The sequence below is a fragment of the Panthera tigris genome, chromosome B4 (genome assembly GCF_018350195.1).
Source record: "Panthera tigris isolate Pti1 chromosome B4, P.tigris_Pti1_mat1.1, whole genome shotgun sequence".
NCBI lineage: Eukaryota > Metazoa > Chordata > Mammalia > Carnivora > Felidae > Panthera > Panthera tigris.
Window position 1 is genome coordinate 53,546,320 of NC_056666.1, and position 15,261 is coordinate 53,561,580.

The following is a 15,261-nucleotide window of genomic DNA, read 5'->3' on the forward strand; positions in this document are numbered from 1 at the left end:
ATCCAGTTTGGAGAACACACCCTTATACCAGGAGGGTGACATACTACATCTCCACAGGGACAGAAGCACCTGCACTTAAGATCCTCCCAGACCTTGCCATATGTATGTCCTCATCTGGCTATTCATCTGTGTTCTTTATCATATCATTTAATAAACTTGTAAATGTAAATAAGTGTTTTCCTTAGTTGTGTGAGCTGCTCTAGAAAATTAATCAAACCTCAGGAAGGATCATACGATCCTCTGATGTGTAACCAAATTGAAAAGAAGTTGTGGATAACCTGGGGATCTACTAGTTGTGATTGGAATCTGCAGGTGGGGGCAGTCTTGTGGGAATGAAGCCTTAGTGGGGTCTTATGCTACTTCCAGGTAGATAGTGTTGGAATTGAGTAAAATTATAGAACACCCAGATGCGGTTGCAGAGAATTGCTTGATGTGGGGAAAACTCCATATACATTTGGTAACCAGAGTGTCAGAAGTCAAGTGTTATGTATGAGTGGGTTAGTGATGTCATAGTAGACACATTGGAGAGGAACATACAAAGAAAGAACAGGATTATTCCCTACTGAAAAGAGAGAACTGTAGGGTTTTCGAACACAAAACTCTTTATCTGGGTTTTGCTATTAAGAACAGCTCTTATTATACAAGTGCAAAATTTTATTTTGAAAATAGACTTACCCTGTGGAAGGATGCAACTGAAGGTATGTGAATGTTCAACTTAGGGAAGTAAATGCAAACTCTTCTAGTAGTTACTTTATACTGAACAGCAATGCATGGAAAATGTTATTGAAATACAGACTTGGTATTTTCAGACTTTTTTATTTTTCTCAAAAGGATGGGTATAAAATGATATCTCATGATTGTGATGTATAATTTACTGATTAATTGAGAAGATTGAACATTTTCTTAATATGTCTATTGGCTATATGTTTCTTCTGTGATATGCCTGCTTATTTCTCTGATCTATTTTTCTATTGGGCTGTTTGTACTCTTCTTATTAATGAGTAAAGGTTCTTTGTATATTACTAATTCTAATATATTAGTTGTATGCATTGTAAATATTTTCTCCAACTTTTTTACTTGTCATTTCATTCTTTATGTTGGCTTTTGATGAACAAAAATTCTTACTTTTTAGTATAGTCAAATTTTTCAATTTTTATTTTATTTTTTTAAATTTTTTAAATGTTTATTTATTTCTGAGACAGAGAGAGACAAAGCATGAGTGGGGGAGGGACAGACAGAGAGGGAGACACAGAATCAGAAGCAGGCTCCAGGCTCTGAGCTGTCAGCACACAGCCCGATGCGGGGGTCGAACTCACAGACTGTGAGATCATGACCTGAGCTGAAGTCGGATGTTTTACTGACTGAGCCACCCAGGCACCCCAAATTTTTCAATTTTTAAAAATTTATTGCCAATGCCTGTTTGTGACAATAAAACTCTGTCCAAAAATATTTTTTTTAACTAAATTTTTTCATGTCATGTTTTAAAATTTTGTTTTTGATAAGTAGATCTTTAATACATCTAAAGTTGATCTTTCTATATGATATGATATACTAATCCAATATTATCTTTTTCAATAAGGATATACTTTTCTCCAGGTCCATTTATTAGACAATTTCTCATTTCCCCATTGATCTCTCATGTCATCACAGTCATACCAAAATTCCAAGCACATCTGGGCCTCTTTCTGGGCTCTAATTTTATTCCATTTGTCAATTTATCTATTTCTGCAATGTTACTACACAGTGTTTATTATTATGTCTTTATAATAATTATTAGAATCCGATAGACTAAGTCCACCCTCCCACAGACTTTCCTTTAGAAACACCCTATTTGTGTCCTTTTACTTGACCATATAAAATTAGAATAATCTTATCAAGTGTCATGTTTGTGAATTGCATTGAATCTATAGATCAATTTGGTGATAAATGCCATCTGTATGATATTTGGTTCTATCTATGAACATAGTATCTCTATCTGGAATTTAAAAAAGTATTTCTAAATAAAGTTTCATAATTTCCTTATAGATATAACAAATATATTTTGTCAAATTTAATCATTTCATAAATAATTTTATAAGTTTAAGATCCTTTCTTTCTATTCCTGAGTTACTTAGAATATTTACCATGATTTCCTGTTGGATTTTTTCAGTTATTAATCAAATGATAATATATTTTCCTCTCTTAATCTGTTGAGTTGCATTGATGAATTTGTCTTGTTAGTTTTCTAAAAGAACCAATTTTGAGCTTTCTCCTTCGTTGAGAAGTAAGAGTTAATTTGTTCAAAACTAATTCTCTGTAAACTAGTCCCTGCAAAGCTCCACTGGAAATCAGCTCCTGTTTAGTCCTTGAGGCAATCATTCTTGATAGAGTGTTAAGGTGAAGGCTCAGCTCAAAAGTTACAGAAGTTCTGTAACTTTTGGATCTCAGCCCTGAGGGCTGCTGCTTTCCCATTAATGAATGCCATAGTAAAGGGTTAGGGTTAAAGACCAAGATTCTACCATGTTACAGTGCTGTGACTTGCACTCTTGGACTTCAGTCCAGAAGAAAGGTCTTATGACTTATTTAAGATGGATGCTTAGTTCACTGATTGTGATACTTTCTTTTTTTCCTAATGTAAGTCCTTAAGGTAAATACTATTTTGGTGAATACTATTTTCTTACCATTCAGTTCTAGACCATTTTTAGTTTTCATTATTTTTTTTTTAATTTATGACTTGTTTGGTAGCATTTTTTTCAATTTCCAAATGTGGGGAGTTTGTATTTATGCTTTGTTGTTTCCAACTTCTAACTTGTTTTAGCTTGTTAATAGTATTGTTTAGGTGTTTAAAATTGTTCTAGCCTTTTCTATATTTGACTTATCAATAATCACAAGAGTTTACTGACATTCAGTACTGTTAAACTTAATTTGTATGTCAGGCCCCTCAAAATGGAGGTCACCCCAGTACCTGGCCCATGTCACAAATGTAAACCAAATTCAGCCTGCACTTACAAGAAGCACCTGTCAAAGAATCCTAACATACACCAAACACAGTCCTCCAACTTAGCTTTAGCTAGCTTACCTTACCCTAGAAAATAGGAGCTGCTACCCTGACCTCCCAGCCAATCATGTCCTGTTTCAAAGCGGCCTCCTCTAAAGTTCTACAAAACTCCCTCTTGTCCCAAATCCTTTGGGAACATTGTTCCACTGCTTATGAGGCAGTGTAACCCCCCAACCCATGAATTGTTTTCCCTCGAATAAAAGACATCAAACTTGTCACAAAATTGTTTTAGTTTTATTTGGCAGTACAATAGTGGATGTATCAATGTCTGTAATGTCTATCAATTTTGATTCATGTATTTTAAGGGTTAAAATTCTACATTTTCAAAATGTATTGCAATCTTTATCATTATGTGATGATTTATTTTATTCTTTATAATTTTTTTGCCTCAAAGTCTAATTTATCTGATATAAATAACAATACCAACGTTATCTTGGCTAACATTTGCCTGATGTAAATATTTTTTAAATTTTTTTTACTTTTGATCTTTGCATGTCCTTATATTTGGTGTTTCTTTTGTAAATACTATACATTTAGATTATTTGCCCTATTTATTAATCTGTATCTTTTAACTGGTGAGTTGAGTAATTATATTTCTTTTAATTAGTGATATACTTGGACTTGCTTCTACCATGTTAATTCATAATTTCAGTTTGTCTCCCTTTTACTAAGTTTCGTATTAATTCATTTCAACTGAATCAGGGGAATGAAGGGCTCAATGAAGGAAAATTCTAAGGAAAACCCAAAACTGTTACATTACTGATGTGTTTGAAGTTATTGAGCTGGAATATTAACTGTTTGAACTTACTGATTTAGAATGTTAACTCCATGAGGGAAGTAAGTAGCACATAGTAGGTACTCAATATATTAATTTTCTATGTCCCTGTCATATCTTCATTTTTTGGACAGTTTGGGAAGAAATTAGTGATAAGAACACTAAGCAAGTAAAGTAAGCAAGTAAAAAGGCAAGGCAACCATTGATTCCAGGAAAACAAAAAAGTTATACAAGAAAGGTATTCATATTGTAATATCAACTGTGAATAATATTTACACAGTCATAACTATACAAACATTGACAAACATTTAATCAAAATGATAATTGACTATATTGGGATGCTATCAAAAGGAGTATTTGTCTGTGTAGTTACATATACAATGGGTTAAAGAGAATTACATCTTCCATAGGAAGAAGCAGATAAAAAGCATAAAGCCAGTTCTTAGTTGGAAAGAAAAAAGAGGTGATACCAGAAAAAAAAATATTAAAAGTAATTTTCTTTAATGAGGGGTGTTTGTGAATGGAGAAAAGTAACAAATACTATTATTTTTGCTGAAAGATTTGTAGTTCCTGACATTTTTCATGCATAATTTTGATACTTATAAAAATAATTTATTAAAAATGTAAACAAAATATAAAAAATAAAAACTATACAAACTGATACATATACTCAATGGCCAAAACTATGTGTAAAGATGAGAGATGGTGCATATCAAAGAGAAGTTAAATCATGCTAAATTTCCTGAGTTGTTTGGGAAAATATTGGAAGCATATACGCATTTGAGGATAGTACAATGTACATATGTATTGAAATGTGAGGATAATCAGTAAACATATAGAAATGGAATGTTGACCTTTGTTTCCAGCATTATGTCAGATAAGTGTACTGAAAGACTTTCTCACCACACAATATCATCTCCAGAACACCTCCAGCTTGTGGAAAGAAAACATACTTTTTTTTCAACATGTCATGGGTCTCCACAGAAGTAGGGGAGGTCTATAAGGATAGTAAAACTTTATGACCCTACTCCCACTCCCAACCTGCACCTGGGTTGTTCTAAAACTGAAGGCCAGAAAAATACCAGTATTGGGATGGTATACCTTACTCCAAAAGCAACAGAGGGAAGCTAAATATGAGTCTCCTTCATTAAGCCAAAATTCTAGAGGAAGGTTCCAAGTCACCAGTGCCTCTGGGTTTCAACAGAAGAAAAAGTGAGTGAGAGTCAGAAGAAATAACAAACAGAATTAGACTACTGAGAACTGCAAATACTGGAAATTTCAGGCACAGAATATAGAACAATTATGTATAAAGATTTAAAGAGGTAAGGGAGCTTCCACTTTTGAAAACAGAACATTTAACTATTGATACATGCAACAACCTCGATGAATCTCCAGAGAATGATGCTGAGTGAAAAAAGTTAATCCTACAAGTTTACTTATTGTCTTATTCCATTTATAGAATGGAATTATTTAAATAACGAAATAACAGAAGTGGAGAACAAATTAGTGGTTGCTAGGAGTTAAGGAGATGACAGTGGTAGAGAAGTAGGTGTGGCTATAAAGAGGAAGCATGAGCAATCCTGTGGTAATGGAAATGTTCTGTACTGTACAGTACAAAATGATTTGTACTGTAGCTTTTCAAGACATTACCATTGGAGGGAAACTGGGTAAAGGTACATGGATATTTTTATGGTACTTCCTATAACTGTATGTGAATCTTCAATTGTATCAATATACAATGCTTAATTTTAAAAAGTATGTAAATATTATATGAAATTCAAATTTCATTGTCCATAAATGCAGTTATATAGGAAGAATGTCATGATAATTTGTTTACATATTGTCTATGGCTGCTTTCATGCTTCAATGGGAGAGTTGAGTAGTTATGAGAGAGACCATATGTTCTGTAGAGCCAAAATATTTATCTGGCCCTTCACAAGGGAAGTTTGTGAACCCTTGATCTAAGTAAATTAGATCAACCTACTGAAGTATATTTATATATATATTTTCTGACCAAAATCTAGCAGAAGATAAAATGTTATGTAATCCTAGAATTCAATCATTCAATACTACCTTTGTCCAGAAGACATTTGTTTTTGATCTAGGAAAAACAATTGCAAAACTGATCAATTTTGAATGTGGGTCCAAAAGCCTGACTGGAGCATACTTAAGAGAAAAGGAGAAAAGAAGTAGTATTTCCGTGAAGGGGTCACAAATGACAAAGGTAAACTTATGTCCAGTCTTGCCCAGGTCAGTTCTGATTTATGCCTATTACCTTAGCATCATAATTAACATCCACCCTCCCTTTTGGTTTTTGAAAAGTCAAGTTTGAATGATAACTCATATGGTCAACCTACCAATGACCTTTCCATTATTAAATCTAATGGATATTTTTCAGTCTTCTCTTAACTTATTAGTGGCATTTGACAAAGTCTATCATTCCTTTCTCCTGAAAAGTCTCTTCACTTGGCTTCTAGGACACTACATCTCTTATTTTTCTCCTGTATTATGGGTGATTTATTTCTGTCTCCTCTGGTGAGACTCCCACCCCCTTCCTCTGGTTGATCTTGTAACACTAGAATACCTCATGGCTCAGTCCTTGGTTCTCTTCTTTATTTAATCTATATAAACTTCCTCAGTGATCTCATCTAATTTAATGGCTTAAAAACACCTCTTATAGGCTGATCATTCCCAAACTGATGTATCCAGGCTGGATGTTACTACCAAACTTCAGATATATGTCTACTTATCATCTCTACTGGATATATCAAAGATAACATGTAAAAAATTGAATTAGAATTGATGTTCTCCTTCCTCCTTCTCTCACTCAAAAACAAAACAAGGGGCGCCTGGGTGGCGCAGTCGGTTAAGCGTCCAACTTCAGCCAGGTCACGATCTCGCGGTCCGTGAGTTCGAGCCCCGCGTCAGGCTCTGGGCTGATGGCTCGGAGCCTGGAGCCTGTTTCCGATTCTGTGTCTCCTTCTCTCTCTGCCCCTCCCCCGTTCATGCTCTGTCTCTCTCTGTCCCAGAAATAAATAAAAAACGTTGAAAAAAAATTAAAAAAAAAATAACAGAACAAAACAAAACAAAACAAAAACAAACAAAAAGGTGCCATTCCACCTTCAGGTTCCCCCATCTCAGTGGATGGTATATCATCCATTTGGCTACTTAAGCCAAAAACTCTAAAGCAATACTTCCTTCTCTTTCTCATTCAATGATGATTTTTTCTCAGAAGACATTTTTCTGATCCAGGATAAACAGTTTCAAAATGTATAAATTTTTGTGGATTATGGGACAGTTTGACTGGAGAGGAAAGAAGAGAAAGAAATGCTCTGCAGAGGGCAGGGAGGGGAAGTTCTTTCAAGGTGACTAATGACAAATGATTTTATGTCTACTTTTGTCCAGGACAGTTCTGATTTATGTCTCTTGTCTTGGCATAATATTTAATAGAATCCCTTTTCAGTTTTATGAATATCTAATAGACATGATAAAAAGTATATGGTCAACCCTCCAAATCCTGTTGGTTCTTCCTTCAAAATATATCCAGAATTCAAGTACTTCTTCCTGATGCAAGCCACCATCTCCTCTCACTTGCTGCATTTTGTCTCTCTGCTTTTGACCTTGCCTTCAGAGCATGTCACTCTTATGTTCAAAACCTTGCAATGCCTCCTCATTTCATTAAATAAGTACCAAAGTTCTCACATAGCCTACAAAGCTCTATTTAATCTGTCTACCTCTTTCATTATCCTTTCTCACCTCATATCTTACTCTTTCCCCCTCAGGTCTCTGCTCCAGGTAGATAGCACATTGTAAATTTAAACAAAATTAGGATTCTGTTAGCAAGGAAAAAGGGGAAGAATGTATATCCAATAGGCAACAGAGGAGCAGATATGTTAGAAATGGAAAATAGAAAGGGAAGAGAACTTCACAGAGAATAGAACTTTGAGAAACAAGTGCATTTAGGGGCAGGTGAAAGAAAATGGATCATCATAGGACAGAAAGCAAAAAGACTTAAATATGTAAAAGGAAAATAGGAGCATTGTTAAAAGAGTTATTCAAGTTTTATAATATTATTAGATTTATATAATGTTATGACACTTTTCTAAATTATTTTTAAATATGAGGAAAATAATTACTTCATGATTCCATAAGTCATGGCTGTCTGATAATTGGTATTAACATTCCTTTTCAAATGGAGCATTAATCGGGGCGCCTGGGTGGCTCAGTCGGTTAAGCGTCCAACTTCGGCTCAGGTCATGATCTTGCATTGAGTTCCAGCCCCACATCGGGCTCTGTGCTGACAGCTCAAAGCCTGGAGCCTGCTTCAGATTCCGTGTCTCCCTCTCTCTCTGGCCCTCCCCCATTCATGCTCTGTCTCTCTCAGTCTCAAAAATAAATAAACGTTAAAAAAATTCAAATGGAGCATTAATCAATACAAAGAACAACAAAAATATAGTGTAGGTTCCTGGGGCAGATGGCTGGGGCAAAAAAAGGAGGAAATAAATGGTTGTGTAATTCTCTGCAAACACTAGATGCTGTAACTATTCTATAACTGGTAATACATTAGATTACTTCAAAGATGTCAAAAAGTGAAATCATTGCACGGCCAGCTAATGTGTCTCTTTAAATACATGTTCACCTTCTTGAAGAAAAATATTTCCCTTTGTGAATGCAGTTCCACAGTCACAATAATAACAAGATTTTTTAGAACTTTTAAAAAAAAAATTTTTAATGTTTATTTTTGAGAGAGAGAGAGAGAGACAGAGGATGAGCAGGGGAGGGGCAGAGAGAGAGGGAGACACAGAAACTGAAGTAGGCTCCAGGCTCTGCACTGTCAGCACAGAGCCCAACACGGGGCTGTAACCCACGAACGGGGAAATCATGACCTGAGCCAAAGTCAGATGCTTAACTGACTGAGCCACCTAGGCACCCCCAAAATGTTTTTTTTAAACAGCTGTTTTTCAAAATGTGATCTATACAATAAATAACCTCACCTGAACCAAACCAGAAATTGGTTATATACTTGTGTCTCCCAGGGCTAATGATGAAATTTGAATTTCTTTTCACTTTTAGCTTGATATGTTCAGGTTGGCATGTATATGAATCATTGTTGCTACCAAATATATTTTGATTGAGATCATTTTGATGGCTAGAATTCCAAAATCTCATGTAAACCTGAAAGAATTTTCAAGACTAAAAATGGAAAATTTACTTAAACTTTCATGTAAGTCTGTCTTGGGTTAATGTGAAGTTAAAAAAATAATAATGGAGAAGATAATGCAGTGTTTGTAGTATTTGAAACAACGTATTTTTTTCTTTTAAAAACAGGTAAAATTCTTTGGTGCAACTGTTCTGACATCAGTATTTATATCAATTAAATTAGCCATATCTACTTGATACCCTATTTTAGCATTTTTCTCATTGGAAGGGAATATGCTTTACCTTCTTTATACCTCCATTTATTTTATGGGAACTACAATTTCAATAAACAAAAAAGTATAAATACAAAGCGGTGTTCCTTTTTCTTCCCTTACTATAATAACTAGCTCTGGGAAATATTTTAATTATTTATCAGAAAACAATTTTAATTTCTCTTATCTTCAACATAGCTAATGTTAAAATGTTACCTTATACACTAAAATGAAAAATAGTTAAGTATCAAGATAAGTAAACAATAATGCCATTCCACTGGCCGTTCTCCATTTCCTCCAGATGCTTGAGTTCTAGGCTGTTCTTCTCTTTTCCCATCCTAAAGGGGAGCTAGCTTTCAATATACAGGAAGATCTTGACCCTGGAAAATGAATCTAAAAGTCTTTAGGGAACTCACAGGCAGTCTCATGCCCCACTTAATTACTAATTCATTCAGGACATTTACATTGAGCACTCACTACTAATTGAAGATTGGGACTACAAAGGGAGACTAGTAATAATCCCTAAGATTAAGGAGTTTATTGTGGTAGGGTGTGAGGGTTAGGGTGAGTAATAGGTAGTTTTAAAATAAGGTGATACAATGGAATACTACGTGGCAATGAGAAAGAATGAAATATGGCCTTTTGTAGCAACGTGGATGGAACTGGAGAGTGTGATGCTAAGTGAAATAAGCCATACAGAGAAAGACAGATACCATGGTTTCACTCTTATGTGGATCCTGAGAAACGTAACAGAAACCCATGGGGGAGGGGAAGAAAAAAAAAAAAAAGAGGTTAGAGTGGAAGAGAGCCAAAGCATAAGAGACTGTTAAAAACTGAGAACAAACTGAGGGTTGATGGGGGGTGGGAGGGAGGGGAGGGTGGGTGATGGGTATTGAGGAGGGCACCTTTTGGGATGAGCACTGGGTGTTGTATGGAAACCAATTTGACAATAAATTTCATATATTAAAAAAAAATAAAAATAAATAAAATAAAATAAAATAAAATAAAATAAGGTGATATAAGTCTAAACTCAGGGGATGACAAGGTGCTATTGGGACATACAGAGAAGACACCTAGCTCAGTCTTAACAACATTTGATAAAGCTTTTTAAGGGAGGTAATGGCTAGTTGAAACCAAAGGTCAGCAAGGATTTAGTTAGGGGAAATTAGTTGGAGGAAGAATATCACAGAAAAAGTTATGTTCAAATGCTCAGAAAAGAAAGAACATACCATATCCTGGGTGCTGCCAGTGCGGTTCAATCTAATTAGAGCACAGTGTGAGTGAGATCATGTGAAAATAAGAAGCTACAGAAGTAAACAATGGGCTTAAAGTACTAGTTCCTCCTCTTAGAAATGTTTTGTTTGGTTGTCTAAGCTAGTAATGGGAATTAAACTCACAATTGAACTACTATTTAATTTGTGAAATTAAGTATTTAATAATTATTCAATAATTATTAGAATATCAGCAAATATATATAATTACATGGCAGGGTTTTCTATTTATCCAGAACGGTTATTTACAGAGTTTAAAGAATTAAAAGGGGGGGGGGGTTGCAATTACCAGTTTTAGAGTCAGCCACTTAGAGAAATTGTACGTTCTTAATATTATAGTACAACACTATGGAAACATGTTATATGAGACAGTAAAGGCAATAGTAAATAGCAAAATAATGAAAATAGTGAATACTATAATACGAATATAAAAAACATTTTTAAAAAACTTAGTCATTTCTCAAAACGAATACAACAAAAAAGGTATTAGCAATAAAATTACCGTGGGAATATTAAATTCCTTCACACATGCTATTTACTGGACACTTGGGAGGAATGTTCATTTATCTTGACAAAATGGTGAGCAACTCTCTATACTACTGAAAATTTTAGCTGAGGTCAAAATTGTAAATGGAAATAACTTCTCAGAACAATTCAGTAGTATTGCTTTGCTTTAATATATCATGAAGAATGTGCTTTCAAAATATCAAATCTTGGTTTGCCAGGCAGAAGGTAGGCAAGGATTATATTACTTATGATATAAGAGTTTAAAATTGACTGTCAAATTCCTCGAAGAACCAATAGTGAAAACTTCAGGGCAGTTTATCTATTCTGAGAGTGCCCGGTCTGTGAGAACTCTGGTCTGTGTTTAGACAATTTGCCAAGCTTCTCTTGGCGACTCATCTTTTTACTTTAATTTTGTTAGACTTTTTCTTTTTTAAATTTATTATTATTATTATTATTATTATTATTATTATTTTGGTCTTCTCTTTATCATATCTATGTGTCAAAATTCTATTCAGGTGTGCTGACAGTAAAACGAAACCCTGGAATCAAAGAGACGTCTTTCTACCGCGGAAACGAGGCTCTAAGCGGATACGCGAGAACACTAAGTGTGAACTGCTGGGCACCCGTAGCTCAGAGTCTCAGGCTCAGGCCCCGGCACCGGAAGTGGCCGCCCAGCTTGACTTCCGCTCCCAGAGTAAGAACGCTTGCGGCTCGCCCACCGGTTGCCAGAAAACCGCTAGGAGTCTGAGATGATGGAGGCAGCGCGCCCTCCGTCGACGGCGGGAAAGTTTGTGGTGGTTGGCGGTGGCATCGCGGGTGTCACCTGTGCTGAGCAGGTAGGCTGACGCGCCAATAGTTCCGCCTCTTCCCTGACCCCGCGGCGGTGGCACTCAAGGCACCCTCTCGCCCCCACCTTGTCCTTCCAGATCCCGCTTTAGCCGCTTCTTTCCCCCCGCACTCAATTGCTCTCAGATACTGGAGACTGCGTGGCGGCCCCTGTACGAAGTTCTTGGTACCTCGCAAGCTTCGCCTTAGGCCTAGGGAAGAGGAGTGGGGAGCAAGTTGTTGGCAGGTGGGACCCCAAAGCTGTTGGCAGGTGGGACCCCAAAGCTGACTGATCCAGACTGTGGTGCTAGTTATGCCAGCGCAGATAAGAGGGCTTAAACTGGTAAATAGTTGGTCAGAAAATTCAGCCTCCATTGTTCATTAGCTGATTGAATTCAGCTTTCAGGTAGATGCCAGGTCCTTAGTTCCTAGTAAATAATTGATAAACCCTTACGTAGTTTCCTATACTTTGAACTCCCAAGATGGAAGAGATTTCATCTGTAGTAATGTTTTGTAAAACAACCAACAAGGGATTAAAAGCAGCTGGGGAATGCTTTTCTTTCTTTTTTTTTTTTTTAATTTTTTTTTTATTATTATTTTTTTATTTTTTATTTTTTATTTTTTAATATATGAAATTTACTGTCAAGTTGGTTTCCATACAACACCCAGTGCTCATCCCAAAAGGTGCCCTCCTCAATACCCATCACCCACCCTGCCCTCCCTCCCACCCCCCATCAACCCTCAGTTTGTTCTCAGTTTTTAACAGTCTCTTATGCTTTGGCTCTCTCCCACTCTAACCTCTTTTTTTTTTTTTTTTTTTTTTTCCTTCCCCTCCCCCATGGGTTTCTGTTACGTTTCTCAGGATCCACATAAGAGTGAAACCATATGGTATCTGTCTTTCTCTGTATGGCTTATTTCACTTAGCATCACACTCTCCAGTTCCATCCACGTTGCTACAAAAGGCCATATTTCATTCTTTCTCATTGCCACGTAGTATTCCGTTGTGTATATAAACCACAATTTCTTTATCCATTCATCAGTTGATGGACATTTAGGCCCTTTCCATAATTTGGCTATTGTTGAGAGTGCTGCTATAAACATTGGGGTACAAGTGCCCCTATGCATCAGTACTCCTGTATCCCTTGGATAAATTCCTAGCAGTGCTATTGCTGGGTCATAGGGTAGGTCTATTTTTAATTTTCTGAGGAACCTCCACACTGCTTTCCAGAGCGGCTGCACCAATTTGCATTCCCACCAACAGTGCAAGAGGGTTCCCGTTTCTCCACATCCTCTCCAGCATCTATAGTCTCCTGATTTCTTCATTTTGGCCACTCTGACTGGCGTGAGGTGGTATCTGAGTGTGGTTTTGATTTGTATTTCCCTGATAAGGAGCGACGTTGAGCATCTTTTCATGTGCCTGTTGGCCATCCGGATGTCTTCTTTAGAGAAGTGTCTATTCATGTTTTCTGCCCATTTCTTCACTGGGTTATTTGTTTTTCGGGTGTGGAGTTTGATGAGCTCTTTATAGATTTTGGATACTAGCCCTTTATCCGATATGTTATTTGCAAATATCTTTTCCCATTCCGTTGGTTGCCTTTTAGATTAATGCTGGGGAATGCTTTTCTAATTATAGTGAATAATCAGACTACACCACACACTACACACACACACACACACACACATTCCAAAAAGAATCGTTTTGTTGATATAAAGTAAATATAAGCAATCATTGAAGTCACAGAAGTAGTTTAGGAAATCCAAGTATTGTTTTCAAACTTTTAATCTTTAGGTGTGTATTTTCCATGTTTTCACCAAGTAAACACCTGTTATCCAGGTACCGTACTAAGAGCTGAGTAATCAATTATAAACAGAGCATGGTACCTCCTTTCTAGGGACTCGCAATCTAGTGGAAGAGACATGTAAATGAACCATTTCATCAGTGTGTTTGCCAGTTTAAGGGTGTCTGGTGAGTTGACAGGGCATGGATTAGGGGGAGGTGTCCTTTTGTCTCAGTATAGAAAATGAGTAAAAGTTGACCAGGTGGACAAGAAAAACTAGATGGTCCAAAGGGAGGCAAGGATATATAATCTCAGGTAGAAAAGTACTACTGAGAGCAGCAAAGCTTAAAGAACATGGTGCTTGGGGAGGTGACCAGAGATGAAGCTGGGAAGGCTGGTAGAGACCACATCATGAAGTATCTTATTAAGTCTTGCTAATAACTAACAAGTGGGGCACCTGGGTGGCTCATTTAGTTGAATGTCCAACTCTTGATTTCAGCTCAGGTCATGATTTTACAGTTGTGGGATCGAGCCCCATGGCAGGCTACATACTGAGCGAGGGGACTGCTTGGGATTCTCTCTCTCCCTCTGCCCCTCTCTCCTGCTTGTGCTCTCTTTCTAAAATAAAATTAAAACAAAAAAATTTAGCCAGAACTTGCAAGAAGTGAGGTGATTTTAAGCAGTGGAGTAATGTGATCAAATGAAATATTTTGAGAGTTGATTAGCTCCAGTATGTTTGGGGCAGGGGCAGCTGGTTAAAATGAGACTGGAAGGCCAACTGGAAGGTGAATTTAGTGGTATAAAGAAATTTTGAAGCCAGGTATAGCAATGAAAACAAAGTGGGGAAATAACAATATATAAAGAGAAGAAAGATGGAAAGAATGGTAATATCATCAGATATTATGGAAAGTTCAAATAGGGTGATATTTAAAAAAATTTAGTGAATTTTAAGAGTCTGGAGGTGAAGTCAAGATGCTCCTTTTTTCTTTACTGAAGTATTGACATACAATATTCATCAGGTGTACATCATAGTGATTGGCTATTTCTGTACATTATGAAATGATCATCTCAATAGGCATAGTTACCCCTTGTCACTACACAAAGTTATTACAGTGTTGACTATATTCCCTATGCTGTACATTACATCCCTATGACTTATTTATTTTATAACTGGAAATTTGTTCTTCTTAATCTCTTTAACCTATTTTTCCCTCTTCCCCCCAGCCCCAATCCCTTTCCACTCCATTAATAGTTTGTTTCCTGTATCTATGAGTCTGTTTTGTTTGCATTGTTTTTTCGTTTTCCACAAATAAGTGAAATCATATAATATTTGTCTTTCTTTGACTTACTTCACTTAACATAATACCTGCTGGGTCCATTCATGTTGTCAAAAATGGCAAGATTTCATTTATAGCTGAATAGTATTTCATTGAATATATTTATACCATCTCTTCTTTATCCATTCATCAGTAGACACTTAGGTTGCTTCCATATCTTGGCTATTGTAAATAATGCTGTAGTGAACATAGGAATGCATGTATCTCTTTGAGCTGTGTTTTGGTTCTCTTCCCATACATACCTAGAAGTAGAATTGCTGGATCATATGGTAGTTCTATTGTTAATTTTTTGAGGAACCTCCATACTGTTTTCTATGGTG

The 15,261-nt window shown here is 36.2% G+C and overlaps 1 protein-coding gene across 4 annotated transcripts in view; it reads left to right on the top strand.

Annotated features, from left to right (window-relative positions):
* Positions 1-599: 599 nt before the first annotated feature.
* LOC102948753 (pyridine nucleotide-disulfide oxidoreductase domain-containing protein 1) overlaps positions 600-15,261 on the top strand; it is a 75,942-nt gene continuing 61,280 nt past the window's right edge. For 3 of the 4 annotated variants that reach the window (XR_006219815.1, XM_042991897.1, XM_042991898.1), the window contains exons 1-2: positions 600-698; positions 11,517-11,837. Coding sequence is in view for 2 of the 4 variants with exons in the window: in XM_042991897.1 (XP_042847831.1) it covers positions 11,751-11,837 (87 nt within the window). In the remaining 2 variants the exon portion in view is untranslated. Of the gene's footprint in view, positions 699-11,516; positions 11,838-11,927; positions 12,074-15,261 lie in introns of those variants that run through there. The other variant, XM_042991899.1, reaches the window with a different exon arrangement.